The 23560-nt window shown below is 42.4% G+C and overlaps 1 protein-coding gene across 2 annotated transcripts in view; it reads left to right on the forward strand.

Moving 5' to 3' along the window:
- The first annotated feature begins 1922 nt into the window (after nt 1–1922).
- SYT9 (synaptotagmin 9) overlaps nt 1923–23560 on the forward strand; it is a 799187-nt gene continuing 777549 nt past the window's right edge. For both annotated transcript variants that reach the window (XM_073576353.1, XM_073576354.1), the window contains exon 1: nt 1923–2940. In XM_073576353.1, coding sequence (XP_073432454.1) covers nt 2793–2940 — 148 coding nt within the window. In that variant the 5' untranslated portion in view covers nt 1923–2792. The remainder of the gene's footprint in view (nt 2941–23560) is intronic.

The following is a 23560-nucleotide window of genomic DNA, read 5'->3' on the forward strand; positions in this document are numbered from 1 at the left end:
TCACTCCCCAGTGGTCACGTGTTGCAGGTCCTGTTCCTCCTGCAGCACACTTCCAGCCATGTTCACATTCCACTGCAGGAGTCATCGGGTTTCCCTAGCACATCTTTGGACACACGTCCAGTTTTTGGTGGTGTCTGATATGGTGTCCATTACATCTACTAACCACCAAATCAAAGCAATGCGAGTTTGTCCTCCTTCTCCCAGACCTGGCATCTGCCTTTGACACAATGGACCATTCCCTCTTACTACAGACTTTCTGATCTCTTGCAGTTACAGACTTGGCCCTTTGTTGGATCTCCTCATACCTAACAGACATGACAGTTAGTGTCTACCACTCACACACCACCTTCTCATCTTGCCCCCTATATGTCGATGTCTTCCAAGGTTCAATTTTAGGCCTGAGCACGATGCTTAGGGCACACAAACTCTCCCTCCGTCTTAAAGGGACTTCCCGCATCAACCTAAGGTATTCCCAGCCTAAAGCTGAGCGATACCTTCTATTTAAGGCTTCTCCTCCAATATGGAGGTGCTTGAGCTAGGTTGTTAGTTTGCCTTGCATGCATGTTAGTTGTCAGGTTACTCAGGTCCATCCATCTGCTTGTGTACCCTGTACCCGTCTGCTCATACCTGTCTGTGCTCTTCTGTCCATCAGCTGGTCCAGATCACACCTTTTAGTGCCCATCTAACACCAACACCTGCCACTGCATTTCTGTTCCTCAGCCAGTCCCACCTGCACCTGTGGTTCCAGTCTCCCTAATGTACCTGCCTGCATTCTTTATCCCTCCTTCAGGCCGTAGCAGTCTACCCGCTGTAGGGGGTCAGCTGCCACCCTCTGTAGGTCAGCAGTAGCACCTGGTGCCACCTTCTTGTCCCTCCTTGGGTCGCAGTTTTCACCTGCTGCAACGTATCCAAGTTGGGATTTGGTAGGCCACTAGTTACGCCCCTCCAGGCTTTCCGAGGAATATGGCACATTGTTTCCACCACCTTGCCCGTTACAGTCTCCATCTGCTGGGATGGCTGTAGTGTAAGAGGTGTTGGTCCCTATTATACTATTTCTATTGTGGTGAAATTGATGCCACTTTGTTGGTGTCTGCCACTAATTTTTGTAAAAGAATAGACTCCTGCTTGGGTCTCCTTCATGTGTGTTGCTTGCAGCAGTAGGCTTCCAAGATCGTCAGGCCCCCATTTCCTTGGAGTCAACTCTCTGTGTTAGTACTATCCTTAGATTTTTCTGACAATAGCAGTCTACAAAACTGATATTTGTGCCACCTGAGTGTGGCTGAGCATGAAAGCAGGTTGAACTGTTGCATTTGGTATCAGGGCTCACAGCACAGCAGGCCTACACCGATCCCTTACCCACCTTGTGTTACTTTGACATTCAATTGAAAGCTTTAAATGCTGATCCAGACCCCGATACCTCATTCATGACTGCTGCTGTGCCATGCTACAATTTATACAGTGGGTGAATTGAGACCACTTTCCTGGTGTCTCCTCCTAATTTGATGTGTTTTGGTAGCTTTTGGGCCTATTTGAAAGTGTTGTGCATGCATTTGTTTTTGCCTCCCTTTGAGGCTAATGACATTCAGATAAGTTTGTTGACTATTCGATGAATAAATTGGCGAATATTGCAAAATCAGTGATCGTAATCTGAACTGAGCATTGAAATATTCGCTCATCTCTAACCAGGATCTTCTGTACTTACTGTACAAACTATCCAGTCCTGTTTTTTTTGCCTCCATTTGACTTTAATGGCGTTCAGCTGTGTTCGGCAAATATTCAATCAATAGAGCAATTATTGCAAATTTGGCAATCATAATCCAAACCGAACATTGAAATATTCGCTCATCTCTAGAGAGTGCTAAGCAAGCAGACAGCTTTCAGTGCTCACCCCTCCTCCTTTTCATATCAGTCTTTGTCAGCTCCCAGCAACACATCCTGCAAACTAGCTCCTACCACACAGAGCACAGGGAGCTTGAGAATGGCAGTTCTGTGGGCTATTACTTGCATCTACACATAACAGCAAGAACCTACTACCTGAAATGTAAAACCTGAAGATAATAGGAGGAACATCTCAAGCATCTAAAGGGACTGGCATTGTAGATGATATGAAAGATTGTATCTGCCACTTTACCCCACTGCTATTGCTATTTGCTTTTGAAACACACACTATATAGGATTTTCGGTAAAGCTCTTAGGATGGGAGGGGGGAGATGAGTAAAGCAGCCAGCAGACACTTCTTCATCTTGAGAGGAGGAGCTGATCTGTTCTGCAAAGTGAGAAAAGTGAACGGGTTTGTTGAGGTCTAAAAGAAGGATTGCACATTCAGTAGACCTGGGTGTGAGCTATGCTAGGTAGAAAGAAGACTATCTGGATGCCATCTCAGAAGATTTGATCTCCTTGTTAGGTTGGGGTGGTGGCTGGGAAGAAAACCGTTGAGTTATTAGGTCATCAGCTATATAAAGAGGTATGTCTGATGAACATGTGGAGTTCAAATGAGTAAAGATATCCCTGAAGGAGGTGTGTTTACAATGTGAAAAAGACTCTGATGGGAAAGCTTTTAGATAATTGATCAAGAATAGTTGGCTTAGATGGGCTTTTGAGGACTCAACAAGAAGAGCTTCAATTGGATGTACAGTAATATTTAAGGAGAAAAGGAGACTGTGATTTTAGAAGACAAAAAAGCAAATCTTTACACTAAAAATACTTTGTCCTCTGTGCCAACCTCGGTGGAGAGGGGTAGAGAGATAGAAGAGAGCATCAAGCTTCTGGGTTTACAAGGATGGTGGTAGGAAATGCCTGGAGTCAGGGAGCAGGACATCTGCATGAAGGCACTCTCACTGTTGGCGGATTTGTGCAGTAGTGGGATTGTAGAAAATGAGAACTGCTTGGACTTCATCTACTACCGGAAAGAAAGAGCCAGACCTCGTCTAAATGACTCAGGTAAACCTTTTATAAATTAAGAAACCCTAAATGTACTGCCACTGTCTTCTATATTCCAGACTGAGGCATCAAAAGGCTTCTGCAAGTTATGTAACTACAAGTTAAATCATTAAAATTGTGCAGCTTTCAAAAAAAAAACATATCTATGCATACGGTCTTATGTATATATGGTTTCTGGTCATAAGAGATTATTAGGGAATACTATATCCTAGTGTAGCTACGTTGGGTCATCCTTGGCTTTTCTTCATCGATTTGTTGGTTACAGGGTGGGGATACGTTTTACCTCCCACCATAATGTTATGTGCATTAACTAATTGTTTTGAGTTATTTATGGCTTCTAGTCATGAGAGATTATCAGGGAATGCTACATCCCAGTGCAGTTACATTGGGTCATCTTTAGCTTTTCTTCTTCGATTTGATGGTTACGGGGTGAGGATACGTTTTAACTTAGACAATCATGCTATGTGCATTAACTAATTGCTTTGGGTTTCTGAGTAATCCAGGCATATTTAAAATCAGTGCATACTTGAAATAATTTATGACAATCTGCTGGGCAAATCTATGCAGAGAATGAGTTCAAATTAAGTCAAAATAAGCACAGAAAGTAGAGCAGTTCTCATAAACCAATGCTCTCTAGTCAAAATCTATTATATAAAATCATCATCATTGCAATGTAAGGTCATACATCTTTAGGATGGTTAATAACAATTTATAGCTGGCTATTTATTAGATGTAGTCATTATTTACTATATTATAACTGATATGGAGCACTTTGTCAGTTAAATTACGCTGGCCTAAAATAGCACGACACAGTTGTTGTTGGTTTAATAGCACGTGCTGAAACCTTGTTGACACACGACAGGGAATGTTCCTGTAGAGAACTCTTTTAGCATTATGGTCTAGTTTCCTGATGCCCTAAAGATGTTCACTAAGTATCTAGCTGCTGTGATCCACACCGATATTTTGTAATCTGTGGGGTAATCTGGTAACACTTTTTCAATTTCCTGCAGAGTCACTACAGGGGATATAAGGCATAACACAAATCTCTTTGTAGCTGATCTCTGCATGCTGGACTTCTGGGTCAGTAACGCAATAAGTACAGACAATTACACCTGTTAAGGGATTTAATGGAAATTGAATGGATCATAACCATGAATTCATGTTATCTTACATAGCTGTAACTCCCAACCGATTTTGGGAGAAATGAACACTATTATACATTGTGAGGAAAAAGGTGGCCATGAAATACATGAAAATTTTTGAGAGAAAATACTTTGGAACTTCCAGAATCTTGACTGATGTCAGTAAACACCTTGGCAACAAGAATGTTATCTAAATACAAATACAACAAAGACTGCATCTTAGTGGGTGTGAAAAATCCTCCTCAGTTTTACACTTATGCTGAATCCAATTGGCTTGAATTTAAAAAAATAATAATTCTGGGATACTTTGGAATCACTTAATTGTGGACTGTAACTGTCAGGGACCTACTGTCAGGGCCGCCATCAGGGTATCACTGCCCTTACTGGCGTATGGGGTCTGATGAGCAGAGGGGGCCCACAATGGGCCCCCTCTGTTGTGCTCATCGGGCCCCAGTGTCAGGAATCTGCCTGCTCAGTAACTGCCCATGCGTCCTCAGACGCACGGGCAGTTACAATTTACTGCCATGCACCCGCACGGCAACAGTTAACAGCCACTGGCCAATCACAGGCTGGCAGCTGACATCGGTGGGCATGTCGCCGGTATATGACATCACTGTCATACGCCAGAATGATGCTGCCCGCGTCAGATGCATCGACCGGAGGACACCACTGGAGCTCAGCGGCCAGGTGAGGAGAAACTTTTTTTTCTTTTTTATAAAGCCGCAGCATGGTGTGCGTTATACTGACATGGGGGTGCATTATACCGGCATGGGGGTGCATTATACTGGCATGGGGGTGCGTTATACTGTCATGGGGGTGCATTATACTGTCATGGGGGTGCCTTATACTGGTATGGGGGTGCATTATATTAAGGGGGCTGCATTATATTTGGGGTGCAATATATTATGGGGTGCATTATAATTTGAGGTGCATTATACTGCTATGGGGCTGCATTATACTGCTATGGAGCTGTATTATATTGCTATGGGGTGCATTATATTATGTGGGTGCATTATACTATGTGGGTGCACTATACTATGGGGTGCTTTATACTACTATGGGGTGCATTATAATATTATGGGGCTTCATTATACTGCTAGGGGTGTATTATATTATGGGGTGCATTATAATACTATGGGGCTGTATTATACTATGGGGGTGCACTATATTATGGGGCTGCATTATACTATGGTAGTGCATTATAATACTATAAGGGTACGTGCACACGCTGCGGAATCCGCTGCGGATTAATCCGCACGGATTTTGCAAAAACCGCAGATAATCCGCAGGTCCAAAGACCTGCGGATTATCTGCGGTTTTGCCTGCGGTTTGGTCCTGCGGATTCACTATCTCCACAATGGTGGAGATAGGAACCCGCAGCGGTTTCCGCAGAAAGAATTGACATGCAATTCTTTCTGCGGATTCAAAACCGCAGCAAATCCGCGCGTTTTTTTCCGCAGCGTCGGCACAGCGTTTTTTTTTTCCCATTCAAATGAATGGTACTGTACACCGCAGCTAAAACTGCTGCGTGTCCGCAGCGGCCAAAACCGCTGCGGAAACGCAGCGGAATCCGCAGCGTGTGCACACAGCCTAAGGCTGCATTATACTATGGGGGTGCATTATATTATAAGGTGCATTATACTGCTATGGGGTGAATTATACTAGGTGGGTACACTATAGTATATGGGTGCACTATACTATGAACTGCATTATACTACTATGGGGCTGCATTGTACTGCTATGGGGTCCATTATACTGCTATGGGATGCCTTATATTATGAGGTGCATTATAATACTATGGAGCTGCATTATACTATGGGGGTGCACTATACTATTGGGCTGCATTATACCGCTATGGGGCTGCATTATACTATTATGGATGACTATGGGGGAATATGGAGATACATGAGGCAGAATGGGTGGACACGTGGGGTCCAGAATGGGAGGACACATGGAGTCAAAAATGTTGGATGATATTACTATAGTGGCTAATTTAAGGATATTATTTTTGAGGATACTGTTTTCAGTGTGGGGAGGAGAGGTCCTGTTACTGTGCAGGGCGACACGGTCACTTTCTTCATCTGGCATGGAATAGAGGTTGGGGAAAAATTGTTGAATTTGCTCTAGATAACTGTGTTCTTTTCTGTAGAGACGAGTCCTGGCTGGAAGAAGTGATGGCGATCTGAACTAGATGAAATAATGTCTCAAGTGGGGTACCACAGGGCTCTGTCCTGGGCCCTGTATTGTTCAACATCTTTATCAACGATTTAGATGAAGGAATTGAGGGTAAACTGATTAAATTTGCTGATGACACAAAGCTAGGAGGGATAGCTAATACTAGAGAAGAGAGAGAGAGGATTCAAAAAGATTTAAATAAACTGGAGAAGTGGGCAGTAACTAACAGAATGGTTTTTAACAGGGAGAAATGCAAAGTACTACATCTGGGCAATAAAAATGAAAAAAGCATATATAGAATGGGAGGAATAGGGCTAAGTGACAGCACATGTGAAAAAGACTTGGGTATACTAATAGATCACAGACTGAATATGAGTCAACAGTGTGATGCAGCAGCAAAAAAGGCAAATGCAGTTCTAGGATGTATTAACAGAAGCATACAGTCTAGATCACGTGAAGTCATTATTTCCCTCTACTCCTCTTTGGTCAGACCTCATCTGGAATATTGTGTCCAGTTTTGGGCACCACATTTTAAAAAAGACATCAACAAACTGGAGCAAGTTCAGAAAAGAGCGACCAGAATGGTGACCGGTCTGCAAACCCTGTCTTATGAGGAAAGGTTGCAGGATTTGGGAATGTTTAGTTTGCAAAAGAGAAGACTGAGAGGAGACTTAATTGCTGTCTACAAATATCTAAAGGGCTGTCACATTGTAGAAGGCTCAACTTTATTCTCATTTGCACAAGGAAAGACTAGAAGCAATGGGATGAAACTGAATGGGAGGAGACACAGATTAGATATTAGAAAAAACTTTTTGACAGTTAGAGTGATCAATGAGTGGAACAGGCTGCCACGAGAAGTGGTGAGTTCTCCTTCAATGGAAGTCTTCAAACAGAGGCTGGACAGACATCTGACTGGGATGATTTAGCGAATCCTGCTTTGAGCAGGGGGTTGGACCAGATGGCCCAGGAGGTCCCTTCCAACTCTACGATTCTATGATTCTATGATTCTATGATTCAATGGGCAGACAGAGAGAACAAACCAGACCTTGGAGTCGTATTTGAGATGTTTTATTTCCGCTGATCAGGATGATTGGGTTTCATTTTTGCCCTTGGCCGAATTTGCTTTAAATAATAGAGCTAGTTCTGCCACTTTGATGTCACCTTTTTTTTGTAACTTTGGTTTTCACCCTCGATTTTCTTCAGGGCAGGTGGAGCCTTCTGCCTGCCCAGGTGTTGACACTGTGGTGGAGAGAATGCACCAGATCTGGGACCAAGTGGTGGATAAGTTATCTCTCTCCCAGGAAAAGGCCCAGCGGTTTTCCAATCGACATAGGACCATTGGTCCCCAGTTTAAGATTGGTGATATGGTGTGGTTATCATCAAAAAATATTGCTTTGAAGGTGGCTTCTCCTAAGTTTAAGCCTAGATTTATTGGACCTTACAAGATTTTGGAGATTATTAATCCGGTCTCTTTTCGTTTGGCTCTTCCTGTCACATTTAAGATCCATAATGTGTTCCATAAGTCCTTGTTGAAGAGGTTTGTTGAGCCAGTTGTGCCTGAGGTGGCACCTCCGGACCCTGTATTGGTTGAAGGTAACTTGGAATATGAGCTAGAGAAAATTCTGGATTCCCGTCTGGCTAGACGGAGACTCCAGTATTTGGTTAAGTGGAAGGGTTATGGTCAGGAGGATAATTCCTGGGTCTCTGCCTCTGATATTCATGCCAAAAGATTGGTGCGTGCCTTTCATCGGGCTCACCCTGATCGCCCTGGTAGCGTTGTTGAGGGTTCGGTGACCCCTCCTCAAGGGGGGGTACTGTTGTGAGTTCATTTTCCCCTCCGTCACTGAGGCCTGGTGAACTCCCTATTCTAGTGAAGGAAGGTAGTGAGCCTGATTATCAGGCACCTGGGACTAATGAAGACGATTGGCTGAGTGGAGTCACTGACTGGATTTAAGGCAGCCTACGCCCTTTCTGCCCTGCGGGTGATTTCTCTGTGGACTCTTGGACACCAGTCTGATTCCTGCTCTCCTAAAGCTAAGTTTTCTGTTTTTCCTTTTTGCATCTAAGATTTGTTTTTGTTTTTCTTGCTTTTTGGATTCTGCCACTCCCTGCTGGAGTGTGCAGTGTTCCTAGAGCTCTGTCTTCTGAAAGTACCTGAGTGCTGATTTAGTTTTTGAAGCTTAGTTGCTTCAGGGCCATTTTTATATCAGCTTGTTGGCTTTTGTCTCTGATAGGGTTTTGGCAGATTGCTGACAGCAGCCTTCCTATCCGTTCCTATCTAGGTAGTTTTTGGGCCCCGTCTTTGCTCAGCCTGTCTTTCTGTCTGTGTAAGTGTTTTCATCTTGCTTCACCGTCATTATATGTGGGGGGCTGCCTATTGCTTTGGGGTCTGCTCTGGGGCAGTTAGATTTCCCCTTTCCTTCTTTAGGCCTATGTATCTCTCCGGCTGTGATCGAGGGGTCTAGGTCATCGTAGGAACCCCCCACGGCTACTGCTAGTTGTGTTGATAGGTTCAGGGGTCTGCAATCTGATAGTTGCCAACTTCTCTGGTTTTCAGGACTAGCTAGAATTTCTGTTTTTGCCTCCTACGGTGACTCAATCATAACAGTCTGCATTCCAAAACGTCACTACTTCCCTTCCGAGCCCTGGCGTGTGCCCATACAGTCGTTTTCTCCCACATATGGGGCATCAGGGTACTCAGGACAAATTGGACAACAAATTTTGGGGTCCAATTTCTCCTGTTACCCTTGGGAAAATAAAAAAATTGGGGACTAAAAGATCATGTTTGTGGAAAAAATATGATTTTTTTATTTTCATGCCTGGGTGTTATAAGCTTCTATGAAGCACTGGGGGGTTCAAAGTGCTCACCACACATCTAGATAAGTTCCTTAGGGGGTCTAGTTTCCAAAATGGTGTCATTTGTGGGGGGTTGCCACTGTTTTGGTACATCAGGGGCTTTCCAAACGCGACATGGTGTCCGATCTCAATTCCAGCCAAAAAAGTCAAATGGCGGTGCTTCCCTTCCGAGCTCTGCCATGCGCCCAAATAGTCGTTTACACCCACATATGGGGTATCAGCGTACTCAGGACAAATTGCACAATAACTTTTATGTCCTGTTACCCTTGGGAAAATAAAAATTGGGGGAGAAAAGATCATTTTTGTGGAAAAAATATGATTTTTTAATTGTACGGCTGTACGTTATAAACTTCTGTGAAGCCCTTGTGAGTTCAAAGTTCTCACCACATATCTAGATAAGTTCCTTGGGGGGTCTAGTTTCCAAAATGGGGTCACTTGTGGCGGGTTTCCACTGTTTAGGTACATCAGGGGCTCTCCAAACGTGACACGGCGTCCGATCTGAATTCCAGCCAATTTTGCATTGAAAAAGTCAAATGGTGCTCCTTCCCTTCTGAGCTCTGCCATGTGCCCAAACAGTGGTTCCCACCCACATATCAGGTATCAGCGTACTCAGGACAAATTGCTCAATACCTTTTGCAGTCTAATTTCTCCTGTTACCCTTGGTAAAATAAAAAAAATTGGACCTGAATTAATGTTTTTGGGAAAAAAAAGTTAAATGTTCATTTTTTTTAAACATTCAAAAAATTCTTGTGAACCACCTGAAGTGTTAATAAACTTCTTGAATGTGGTTTTGAGCACCTAGAGGGGTGAAGTTTTTAGAATGGTGTCACGTTTGGGGATTTTCTATCATATAGACCCCCCAAAGTGACTTCAAATGTGATGTGGTCCGTAAAAATAAAATGGTGTTGCAAAAATGAAAAATCGCTGGTTAACTTTTAACCCTTATAACTTCCAATCAAAAAAAAATTTTGGTTCCTAAATAGTGCTGATGTAAAGAAAACATGTGGGAAATGTTACTTATTAAGTTTTTTGTGTGTCATATCTCTGTGATTTAAGGGCATAAAAATTAAAAGTTGGAAAATTGCGAAATTTTCAAAATTTTGCCATATTTCCGTTTTTTTCACAAATAAACGCAAATTATTTGAACGAAATTTTACCACTATCAATATGTCACGAGAAAACAATGCAGGCATAACCAGGATCCACGGAAGCGTTTCAGAGTTATTACCTCATAAAGGAACAGTGGTCAGAATTGTAAAAATTGGCCCGGTCATGAAAGTGCAAACCACCCTTGGGGGTAAAGGGGTTAAGACCTTGTATTGATTATCGTTCCCTTAACAAGATGACGGTTAAATATCAGTACCTGTTACCCCTGATGTCTGATTTATTCTCCAGAGTTAAGAGTGCCTGCTGGTTTACTAAGCTTGACCTCAGGGGGGCCTATAATCTTATTCGCATCAAGCAATGGGATCAATGGAAGACAGCGTTTAATACTCCAGAGGGACATTTTGAGTACCTGGTGATGCCTTTTGGGCTCACTAATGCCCCTTCTGTCTTCCAATCCTTTATGAATGATATTTTCTGGGACTTTGTGGATAAGTTTTTGATCATCTATCTGGATGATATTTTGATCTTTTCCAGTGAGTGGGATTCTCATGTGGAACATGTCCGGACTGTGTTCCGGATTTTGAGGGAGAATTCCCTGTTTGTTAAGGGATCGAAATGCCTCTTTGGTGTACAGAGGATTTCATTTTTGAGATTTATTTTGTCTCCATCGACTATTGAAATGGACCCGGCGAAGGTACAGGCCATTTATGATTGGGTTCAGCCCACTTCTTTGAAGGCTCTCCAGAAGTTTTTGGGTTTTGCTAATTTCTATCGTAAATTTATAGGTAATTTTTCTGGTATTGTCAAACCACTGACTGATCTGACCAAGAAGGGCGCTGATGTGCTGAATTGGTCTCCAGAGGCTGTCTCAGCATTTCAGGAGCTTAAGCGGAGATTCACTTCTGCTCCGGTTTTACGGCAACCTGATGTTTCACTTCCATTTCAGGTGGAGGTAGATGCTTCTGAGATTGGTGCAGGAGCTGTTTTGTCCCACAAAGATCCTGTGACTTCTAAAATGAATCCCTGTGCCTTCTTTTCTCGAAAGTTCTCCCTATCTGAACGCAACAATGACGTGGGGAATCGGGAATTGTTGGCCATGAAATGGGCATTTGAAGAGTGGAGACAATGGTTGGAGGGAGCTAGACATCAAGTTGTGGTCCTCACCGACCACAAGAATTTGATTTATCTGGAGTCGGCCAAACCCTTGAATCCTAGACAGGCTAGGTAGGCATTGTTTTTCACGCGTTTTAATTTTGTGGTCTCTTTTCTTCCGGGCACTAAGAATGTTAAGGCAGTCGCCCTTTCTAGGAGTTTCTTTGCTGATTATCTTATTGTGACCGAGCCTACTACCATCCTAGGTGAGGGGGTAGTTCTTTCTGCCATTTCGCCCAATTTGAGACGCGCCCTGGAGGAATTTCAGGAGGATAAACCTGAGCGTTGTCCTATGGGAAAATTGTATATTCCTGACCAGTGGAGGAAGAGAGTGATGTCTGAAGTTCATTGCGCCGCATTGGCTGGTCATCCAGGTATTTTTGGTACCAGAGATTTGGTGAGTCGGTCTTTTTGGTGGCCCGCCTTATCTCGTGATGTCAGGAATTTTGTGCAGTCCTGTGGGACTTGCTCTCGGTCTAAACCCTGTTCTAGTTCTAGTGGGTTGTTGATGCCCCTGTCGGTGCCCAAGACGCCATGGACCCATATCTCAATGGGTTTTATTTCTGATCTTCCTGTCTCTCAGAGAATGACTGTTATCTGGGTGATTTGTGATAGATTTTCTAAGATGGTCCATCTTGTACCACTCCCAAAGTTGCCATCTTCCTCAGAAATGGTGCCCTTGTACTTACAACAGGTGGTTCGGTTGCATGGGATTCCTGAGAACATTGCTTCGGACAGAGGAGTCCAGTTTGTTTCCAGATTCTGGAAAGCCTTTTGTTCCAATCTGGGAATTCAGTTATCTTTCTCCTCTGTGTTTCATCCTCAGACCAATGGGCAGACTGAGAGAACAAACCAGACTTTGGAGTCCTATTTGAGATGTTTTATATCTGCTGATCAGGATTTCTGGGTCTCATTTTTGTACTTGGCCGAATTCGCGCTAAACAATAGAGCTAGTTCTGCCACTTTGATGTCGCCCTTTTTCTGTAACTTTGGGTTTCATCCTCAATTATCTTCAGGGCAAGTGGAATCTTCAGCCTGCACAGGTGTGGACACTGTGGTAGAGAGAATGCAGCAGATTTGGGACCAAGTGGTGGATAAGTTGTCACTCTCTCAGGAAAAAGCCCAGCGGTTTTCCAACCGACATAGGACCATTGGTCCCCGGTTTAAAGTGGGTGATATGGTTTGGTTGTCGTCCAAGAATATCTCTATGAAGGTTGCATCTCCAAAGTTCAAGACAAGATTTATTGGACCTTATAAGATTTTGGAGATTCTTAATCCTGTTTCTTCTCGATTGGCTCTTCCAGTTACGCTTAAGCTCCATAACGTTTTTCACAAATCGCTGTTGAAGAGGTTTGTTGAGCCAGTAGTTCCTATGGTGGCACCTCCTGACCCTGTATTGGTTAAAGGCAATGTGGAATATGAGGTAGAGAAAATATTGGATTCTCGTTTGGCTAGACGGAGATTCCAGTATTTGGTCAAATGGAAGGGTTATGGCCAGGAGGATAATTCTTGGGTCTCTGCCTCTGATATTCATGCCAATAGATTGGTTTGTGCTTTTCACCAGGCCCACCCTGATCGGCCTGGTAGCATGGATGAGAGTTCGGTGACCCCTCCTCAAAGGGGGGGTACTGTTGTGAACTCATTTTTTGGTCTGCCTCTGGTTTCTGGTGAGGGAACTGTTTGTGCTGACAGAGGAGTTGTGAGTTCTCTTTCCGGGCTCCCTCTGGTGGTGGCAGGAGGTAATGAAGCTGATCTAATTAACAGAGACCTGCTGCCTGATAATGAGGATGAGAATTGGACATCTGGAGTCTCAGACTGGATTTAAGACAGCCGACTCCCTATTCCCATGCTGGTGATTTTTTCCTGCCTCCTGAGGTCTTAGTTTCCAGTTCAGTTCCTGCCTTCTCAAGCTAAGTTGTCTCTGCTAATGTTCACATTTGATTTGGTTTGGTCTATTCCGTTTTTTGTGTGGTCAGCCAGCCCCGGCTGGGGCTGTGCTGAATTTCCACTCTTATGTTACTGTATGTGCCAGTTTGCCTTTTGTCCCTTATTAGATTGGCCTCTTTTTGCTCTGTTCTCAGAATATGCCAAAGTGCTGATATAGTGGGTGAAGTCTAGTGACTTCAGGGTTTTTTTGCTATCAGAAGTGTTGGACATTTTTGCAGGGTTTTTTGGCGTGATTGCAGACAGTATCTTTCATTTCCTGTCCTTTATAGTTAGTGTGGGGCCCCATCGTTTTCTCAGCCTATTTTCCTACCTGTGTTTGTGCTTTCATCTTGTTTCACCGTCAGTACATGTGTGGGGGCTGTCTATTCCCTTGGGGTCTGCTCTGGAGCAGTTTAGATTTCCCCTTTTCTTGCTTTAGGCTTATTTAGTCCTCTGGCTGTGACGAGGTGTCTAGAATCATCGTAGGTACGCTCCACGGCTTCTGTTAGTTGTGTGGTTAGGATCAGGGGTCTGAAATCCGCGTAGTTACCAACCTCTCTGGTTTTCTGTGACTTAGCTTGGTTTTGTTTTCCTCCTCGGTGACCCAATCATAACCGGAGACCACAGCAGCAGACAAGGCTTGTGATCCATCCTGTGCAGCGGGAGAATCCTGGCGCCTAAGACACTGTTTTTTAAAAAAAAATGTACCATTTCTCCTTTTCAGAAAAAACAAACAAAAATTATTGCTTGGAAATTCGGAGACATGTTGTCTGAAGTTTGTGGACTAAAAGAACATAGTTTACTCAAAAACATATCTATAAATAGAAAAATCAGACAAACTGAAAATTTGAAAGTGGCCTCTTAATTTTTGCCACTATTTTTTCCTTCTCTCTCTCTTTATATATATATATATATATATATATATATATATATTATATATCATCCAAAACTTAATTAAATCTTTTGTCTGGAATGGGAAAAAAGCTAGAGTGGCATCAGATATTTTATATAAACGTAAATGTAATGGTGGAATAGGCTGACCTAACATACTGGCATACTACTTAGCATCCTTAATTAAACAGAGCTTATATTGGTTTAGAAATACCCCTACTCCTGCCTAGATCCAATTAGATTCAGCTCAAAATAACAATGATTCTTTACAAGAAATAATCTTTAATCACTTATTTAAATCGTCACACCCAATATTTCAGTCTATAATGCATGCTCAGAGAATTCTTACAAAACCGGGTAAAAAGCATAACAGATCAGATCAAATTACAAACTTTCCGCTATCTCTGATTGCATTTATATACAAACTTTCAATCCAGGATATAGGGATCAAATCAGGGATAAAAAAGATTGGAAATATATATAATGGTGATAACTTTGTCTCTTTTAGTGATATCAAAACCAAGTATAATCCTCCTTATTCGGAATTTATATTTTATACAATCCTAAAAAACATTTTGAAATTTCTTCATTCTAAAGCTTTGAACATAGAAATATTTTCTTTATTACTCTGTACTATTAATCATAGAATAGTTTGGAGTCTAAAAAATCTGTATAATTTTTTTTAACAAAGACAACAATATAATGAAAAATATTTACTTGACTGGTTGGGAGTCAGATTTAAATGTTTCATTGAAAATTGAACAGTGGGAGAGTGCTATTAGAAATACTGTATGCTTCTAAGCTACACAAATATAGCACAGAAGGGCATTTATAGATCCCCAAAAATTCAAAAAATACTAGCACAAAGCAGAGATGCTTACCTGCCCAGGCCTCCAAATAAATGCACTCAGGATGCAGTGGACCCATGTAGTTAAGACAGCGGCAACACAGGTGCAGAAATACCGATGAGGCAGCCACTCACAACCTACCAATCCTATTGGAGGGGGTGGTTGCTTGGTATATTACTGCCCAAAAAAGCAAAAAATTGAGTGGTTGCCTCATCGGTATTTCTGCACCTGTGTTACCGCCATTTTAACTACATGGGTCCACTGCATCCTGAGTGCATTTGTTTGGAGGCCTGGGCAGGTAAGCATCTCTGCTTTCTATAACCTACTAGTAAGGTTGTACCACACCCCAACTAGATTATCACATATAAGACACGACAAATCCCCACTTTGTTGGAGGAATTGTGAATATCCAGGTAATTTATTTCATATTTTCTGGTGCTTTTCCAAAATTAAAAAATTATGGAAGCAAGTAATACAACACATAAATACTCTCTCCACCAATAACTTCTTGATATCCCCTCAGATGGGACTTCATTCTATTTATATGAAGAACATTGATCCATCAATTAAATATATCATTATCCACATTTTTTTAGCAGTCAAAAACTCTTTGCCCTACTGGTGGAAAAAAGGAAGAAGCACCAAAATTTTCAGATATCTTGGACAAACTTCAGTTACACAGCTCCATGAAGTTGAGGTTTGCTATCAACAACGATTATTTAAATAAATACAACTGTGGACTTTAAGATTTTGTAAACCATAAGATAATATTAAGTTTTAGTGGTTTAGATTTTATGATTAGGCATAGGGTTCTATGTTTGGTCGAAATGTACCTTGTGATATTGAAAATCATCACATATTTTTTTTTTAATTTTGTACTTACCGTAATACTTTATTCAATTCATGCAACACTTATTATAAAGTGTAAACCATTGTCATTTTATTTGAATTGTAAAATTTTGGGTTCTCTGAATTTTATTATTTTACCCTTCCCCTTCTCCCCATCCTTTAGTGTCGTTACCTTCCCTTCCTCCCTATACCTACCCATAAAATTTTTTAAAACCCAATAAACATATTTGAAAAGGCAAAACACTGCCAGGAGAAAATATGCAGCTAATGAATTCTTTTGAGAATCCTACTATTAGAAGTGGACATAAAGAACAAAAACCACAAACTCTGAATGAAAATAAGGGATCAGGAGAAACCGACAGCAAACTAAACTGTGTCTATGCAAATGCACAGAGCATGGGAAGCAAACAAGGAGAATTGGAGCTGTTAACACAGGAAGAGAGATATGATGTCATAGGCATCACGGAAACTTGGTGGGATGATACACATGATTGAAATAGAAGCCTTGAAGGCAACAACTTATTTATTAGAAACAGGTTAAACAAAAGGTTAGGAAGTGTTGCATTGTATATTAGGAAAATGTATATATCCACAGAGATCCAATGGATAGAGGGGGCATATCTAAAGAAGGATATAATGCTGTTTGCAGGGAAATCAGGGCAAGTGTTAGAAGAGCTAAAGCCAGTAATTGAGTGAGGAGCAAGTTCAGAGTTGAGCTCCCAGGATGATGAGTGGTCTGAAAAAAGGGTCTCTTACGAGGAGCTGTTAAAGGGATCTGGGAACGTTTAACTTGCTAAAAAGAGGGCAAATAGGAGACTTAAAATTTGTGTTCAAATATCTGAAGTGCAGCTATGGAATGAAACTTAAAGGAAGAAGATACGGATTAGAAAGTGGAAAAAACTTTTTGAGAGTGAGGGTGATCAATGCGTGGAACAGGCTGCCATGAGAGGTGGTGAGTTTTCCTCCAATCTAAGTCTTCAAAAAGATGCTGGACAGACGTATCTGAGATGATTTATTGAATCCTGCACTGCACTGAGCAGGGGGTTGGACACGATGACCCCTGAGGTCCATTCCAACTCCAACATTCTAGGATTCTAGGATTTACCCTCCTAAATCGTCTAGATTATCATGGTGGTCATACGAATCTGAATAATTGTTTTATTAAAAGAAATCTACATTTTTCTTATATGTAAATGACCTGTATAGGCCTATGGGCCAGACACAGAGCTGAAAGGGAATCTGCCTGCAGGGCATATTATAAATGAAAGGGGCATTACCAGTGAGACATATAATGACTAAGACTTTTCTCTCATAATCAAACACAGTTCTGCAATGAGTTCAGAACTAACACAGTACAGCAGAGCTTACACAGTACAGCAGAGGTAACACAGTAAAGCAGAGCTGACACAGTAAAGCAGAGCTGACACAGTACAGCAGAGCTAACACAATAAAGCAGAAGTGAACTTTGTCTCATTTTCAACACATTTGCACTTCTCTTCTCATACTTCTTTCAACTCTGCTGCAGAGTTTTGGCTGATTGTAATCAACACTGTAAAACAGAGTTGAACTGTCTCTCATTAAAAACATATTTGCAATTGTCCTCTCACGTTGCCCCACCTTCCATCTCAAAGGCAGCCTGTGTGTGTGGGCGAGGGGAAGTTCCCCAATACAGCTTAAAAGGGTAGATATTACTGCCAGAAGATCCTATGATTTAATACAAACACAACCTTAAGTTATGTCAAAGAGACCTAACATATATACAGTGGCATGTAAAAGTTTGGGCACCCCTGGTCAATATTACTGTTATTGTGAACAATTAAGCATATTGAAGTTGAAATTATCTCTAAAAAGCCTAACGTTAAATATTATACATTTCCTTTGTATTCTAGGACAAAAAAAAATTTATATAAAGTCATTTTTTATATATATAAAATGACAAAGGAAAATGAGCAGACGCAAAAGTTTGTGCACCCTTAGGCTGGTTTCACACTAGCGTTTTTTAGCGCAGCGCATCGTGCGCCTCCATGCGCTTGCGTCCTGCGCCCCTATCTTTAACATAGGGGCGCATGGTCTAGCGTTTGCACGCGTTCGTATGCGTTTTCGTGCGCAAGCGTTTTTTGTAGTGTGCGCCTAGGCGCACTGGACGCAACCTGTTGCATTTTTGGTCCGTCCGACCTGTGTAAAAAAATGCATGCGCACGCTTGCGCACGGAATGCACAAAAAAATCACATTGCAGTCTGTTAGGTGTCGGGTTCCTGCCGCTGCACAGCAGGAATTCCGAACCTTGCATTCGGCGATCTCCCATTCTCCTTTGGCCGCGGAGGAGCCTGCTCATCAGACTCGTTGATCCCGGCGCTCTGCTCAAACCAGCTCTGTGGGCTTGGTTGCTGCTGCCACCTCTGGTCCAGCTATAGCAATGCATGCTGGTCAGCAGCGTGCCACTCCAGGGACTAAGTCCTTCTTTTGGTCCACTGAGCATGCCCATGGGGCGATCTCTCATTGGAAATCGGAGGTCTCATACTCAGGTCCTTCTCCAGCTTGGATTGGACCATCAGAAAGGTCAAGAAGGTCCCGGAAGGACTCTGCTATAAAAGGTTCGCGTGGCTACTCGGCCATGCGCTAGCATAAACTGCATTATCAGACTATGAGGAGTGAGTGTTGTTATGCATGTATAAATGTCTCTGGTGAATGACTCATTGGAAACCCCTACCATTGGTACGCATGTGTTGTGCAGCCTAGCCTGTTAAGTGCCCAGGCTTAGGTGTAGGTAGAACAGAGTCTGAGACAGGCATCAGTGTCCACCGGTGGTTCGGCACGCCACGGTGCACGTGCTCGATACTCCATAGTCAGCGTCTATAGTGGCGTCCGCAGGTGCGATGCCGCGCACTCAGAAGGTCTAGAGGGACTCTGACCCCGTGTCCTTGGGGCAGAGTTCTGTAACCACTCTCTGTGCACTCCGTGGCTGGGCTCTTTGAGCTAAACAGGCACCGGCATTTTTGTTCTGCGGTAGGGCGGCTCTGTGAGTTAACAGAGTTCGCTTTTATTCACACTGGGTGACGTTAACCCACGTGTGACCTTTTCTACACCGCTTTATACTTCCGCCATTACTTAGCAGCAGTTTACCACCCCTGCACGGTGGACCCCGGACTGCGAATGCACCTTACTATTATTTTATTATTTGGTGTGTTCTGCCAGCCCTAACACAGTCTATCGGAACACATTCGTGTGCATGGACATGCGCACGCCTGCGTTTAAAATCGCATGCATTTTAAGAGTTAACATGCCTAAAAAAAGCAAACGCATGCAAAATGCATGATGTGTTTTTTGCATGCGTTTCTATTGCGCACGAAGCGCAGTGCTGAAAAACGCTAGTGTGAAAGTAGCCTTAGAGATTTGTGTGCTCAGATAACTTTGATCAAGGTTTCAAATCTTAATTAGCCTATTAGGGTTTTGACTTGTTCACTATCATCGCGAGGAAAGGCCAGGTGATACTAATTTCCCAGCTTTATAAAATCCCAATCTTCTTTAACCTTGGGCCAAAAACAGCAGCCAAGGGTTCTTCTAAGCAGCTGCCTAGCACTATAAATATAAAAATTGCAGAGGCCCACAAAGCAGCAGAATGCTGTAAGAAGAAAGCAAAGCATTTTGAAGTTGCCATTTCCTCAGTTTGAAATGCAATTAAATGACAGTTAACAGGAACAGTGAAGGTCAAGATAAGGTCTGGAAGAACAAGCAAAATGTCAGTGAGAGCTGCTCATTGGATTGCTAGAGAAGCAAATAAGAACGCCGGCTTGACTGAAAAAGACCTTAAGCAAGATTTAGCAGACTCTGGAGTTGTGATATATTGTTCTTCTGTTACACTCACATACTCCTCTCTCCCAATTCAGCTACTGTATCTTTTTGGACTTGATGGTCACAGTGCATGAGGTAAGTTTGATAGCTTGCCTGTACAGTATTGCAAGCCTATTGCAACTAACAGTTTCCTATAATTTCACAGTTTCAATGAGAGTCATATCAACAGGGCAGATCCTTAGAACTAGAAGAAACTGTACACGTGATATTGATTTTCAGGATCACGTACAATCACGGATAGATTCAGAAAAAGGGTGTAATGATACTATGGTTATGCTCTTCTTCAAACTACCTTTCTAGAACTTTCCATTCACACACTGAGGTCTGCTACATACATAGCTGCACAGACACAAGCTTCCCTTCCCCCAATCACGCCTGCAGCTTTTTTCTCCCTTCCCTCTCCCTCTGCCTGCTTGTAATACAAAACCCCTCCAACACCTCCCTCAGGAATGTGTTCGTTAACAGCAACCAGTTCTTTGTCTGAAACATATGCTCTTTTGTATAAAATAGAGTTGATTTAAGATCTAAACATTGATGTTATGAGTATGAAAGTTACATATTTGGGTTGTGCTTTGATAGAGCTACCCACCCTGTTTTCTAGACTCTAGCTTCAGCAGAATCCAAGAAAGGAATTCCTACTTAGCCGATCCATACCAGTACTTCGAGTTTGGACTTAAGTGAACGCCAACGTCATGCTGAGTAAGATGATACTCTGTTCGTCTCCATACGAGGTTCCCTCCCTGAGCTATGTAATTCAGAATTTTTTTAGCAAGTTTTCACTCTGGTAGAAAAAGGAGGGTTTCCATAACTCAGCCCCTTTAGTGATGTCACAACCAGGGGTATAAGATATTGTGAGCTCATAGTGCAGCAGCTTTTGCCCAGAAACCCTGCGACAGAGAGCCTGCATGATGCACTGTGATGTATCGCCCCTCCCCAATCATATGGTCTGCCAATAGATGACTGAAACGGCTGTAAGCGCTTTTCTTCTTTTAACCCCTGTTATTTTGTAATCATTCTGTACATAATTCAATTGTCTCATATTGTAATATCTTTTATACCTTCTGTAAACACTGCCTACCTTTTTAAAATATATAGAATTACTAGCTTTGTTTCTCCTTGCTCTATAGCGTACTGTCACGTCCTCTGAAGTGAATTACGTTACTAATTTGGGTTGGCTTCGGACCCCTTATTAATTAAGGAATTGGAGCTGGTGGCAAGAAGTGTGTTCTGGGCTAGTTGGGCAAAGCTGGCAGTGACGGAACATGTTTTAGAAGCGTACTGCCTGGCTGCGGCTAGGAGTAGTTATAATTCCCTCGCTGCAGCATGCCTATTAACCAGTACACATCCAGGCGGCCCGTCTGGTGACTAATTATCCTTGGTGCAGTTCCCTGACTGACCTGAGGGTAAGGGGGCACCAGAGAGCTGCGAGTTCCAAAGCGGAACTGGAAAGTGGGATATACATAAATCCCTACAGTTTGTGACATATTGGTGGCAGAGGCGGGATAACCAAAAATATGAAGAGAAAAAAGAAAGATTTTCCAGCTTCCAAAAAAATTCCAATTTATTGTAGATAAAACAACATGAAAAAATAGACAGCAATTCACATGATGTTAAATAAGGCTACGTGTTTCGAACAGAACACTGTTCTTTCTCAAACCTCAAAAATATCCCCCCTGCGGTAAATTGATAGGTTGATAGATTGTTTTCATGACAAAGGGGATATCCAAAAAAGCTTATCTCAACAGCCTACCAACGTGCAAGAACACATATGCAAGAGTCTTTATTAACTACAAGAGAAAGGTCACAATAACATGAAATTCACATTATTACCAACCAAAATGACCAGTGGGATCAGGAAAGGCAAGTTTTATAAAACTACTGGAAAATTCTTACGACTGGTCTGCACACCATTGTAGGAGACCGAACTTTCAGGAATATTTTGACAAGGAGCCACTATTTCAGACACACAATTATGCTAAATTGGGGATCTCTTTGAGGGGCTCCTTTCCATGTAGCAATTGTGACTAGTGATGAGCGAGAATACTCGCCACTATTTTGTGCTGGCCCGAGCATCACAGTGCTCGCGATGCTTGGAGCTCGCTGAGTATTAACGGGGTTGCTCGGCTGGAGCTCGGGTCCCCCCTGCATGTTTGATACTCTTTAGAGAGCCAATGAAGATGCAGGAATTGTCTGCCACACACTTTAATGCAGCAGTCATGTTGGTTGTGGCATTAGAGTGATTAGCTGGCAGCACAGCATCAGGTCTATTTCAGACCTGGCGCCGCCATGCTCATCACATGCTGAGTCTGTGTTTGTGCGGCTGTGTGCAGGTGTCTGCATGTGTGTGTAGCTGTGTTCGGGAGTCTGTGTGTTTGCAGCTGTGTGGGAGTGTCTGTGTGTGTTTGTCTGCAGGTGTGTGCGGGTGTCTGTGTGTGCGGTAACGCTACCCCCAGGACTGTCGGTCACACCACTGTGGGATCATACTGTTAGATGTCAGTGTGATTCCGCAGCTGACTGTGACCCGCAGCGGTGAAGCAGGCTTGGCCTGATGAGACTACTGCTACCATCGGGCTATCTCAGGTGTCACTGATAACAGTGACAGCAGGTGCCGCTGATGGGAGAGTAGTATCATCTGCCGACACCTGTGCACACTGTTGAAAAAAAAATTAAATTACATACATATTTATTATTCACATAATACATACAGGTGCTTCTCACAAAATTAGAATATCATCAAAAAGTTATTTTATTTCAGTTTTTATTTTCAATGGTTTTTTATTGGTATAAATTTATATATAGACATGAAATCAGTAATAAACATGAAATAAATAATAAACATGAATTCAATAGAGAACATAGAGTCAATAAACTGCGGCACAAATCTCAACATAGCTATATTTGCCAATTAGCAAGCAGTAGATAATAGGCATTGGGTGTACATAACATTCAAGGAAGAGATCAAGAAAGCTCAGTAAATGCCAATTACCCTAGGGACTCAATGGATGACAGTCCTAGAGAAACTTAGAGTCCCAACTTGCCATGGTAAAAATTACATTGTTCCTTATAACCACATTAAGATGCCAGCCAAATGCAAAAACAATAAGGAAAGAGAAGAAAATAGATGAAGACGAGGGTAGAAAGAATTAAGTAATTATTTCAGTTTTTCAATACTAAAAGTGAAACTCATATATTATATAGAGTCATTACAAACAGGGTGATCTAGTTCACGTGTTTATTTCTGTTATTGTTGATGATTATGGCTTACAGCCAATGGAAACCCAAAAGTCATTATCTCAGTAAATTAGAATACTTTATAACACCAGCTTGAAAAAATGATTTTAAAATACGAAATGCTGGCCTACTGAAATGTATTCTCAGTAAATGCACTCAATACTTGGTCAGGTCTCCATTAGCATTAATTACTACATCATTGTGACGTGGCATGGAGGCGATCAGCCTGTGGCACTGCTGAGGTGTTATGGAAGCCCAGGTTGATAGCAGCCTTCAGCTCATCTGCAGTATTGGAGTCTCTCATTTTAAGCTTAACAATACCCCATAGATTCTCTATTGGGTTAAGGTGAAGTGAGTTTGCTGCCCAATCTAACACAGTGATACTGTAGTCTTTAATCCAGGTATTTGGTATCTTTGGCAGTGTGGACAGGTGCAAATCCTGCTGGAGAATGAAATTTCCATCTCCAAAAAGCTTGTCTGCAAAGGGAAGCATGATGTGCTCCAAAATTTCCTGGTAGATGGCTGCACTGACCTTGATGTTGATAAAACACAGTGGACCTATACTAGCAGATGACATGGCTCCCCAAACCA

Source organism: Dendrobates tinctorius, unplaced genomic scaffold (genome assembly GCF_039654945.1).
Source record: "Dendrobates tinctorius isolate UK_male_01 unplaced genomic scaffold, ASM3965494v1 ptg000048l, whole genome shotgun sequence".
Classification (NCBI taxonomy): Eukaryota; Metazoa; Chordata; class Amphibia; order Anura; family Dendrobatidae; genus Dendrobates; species Dendrobates tinctorius.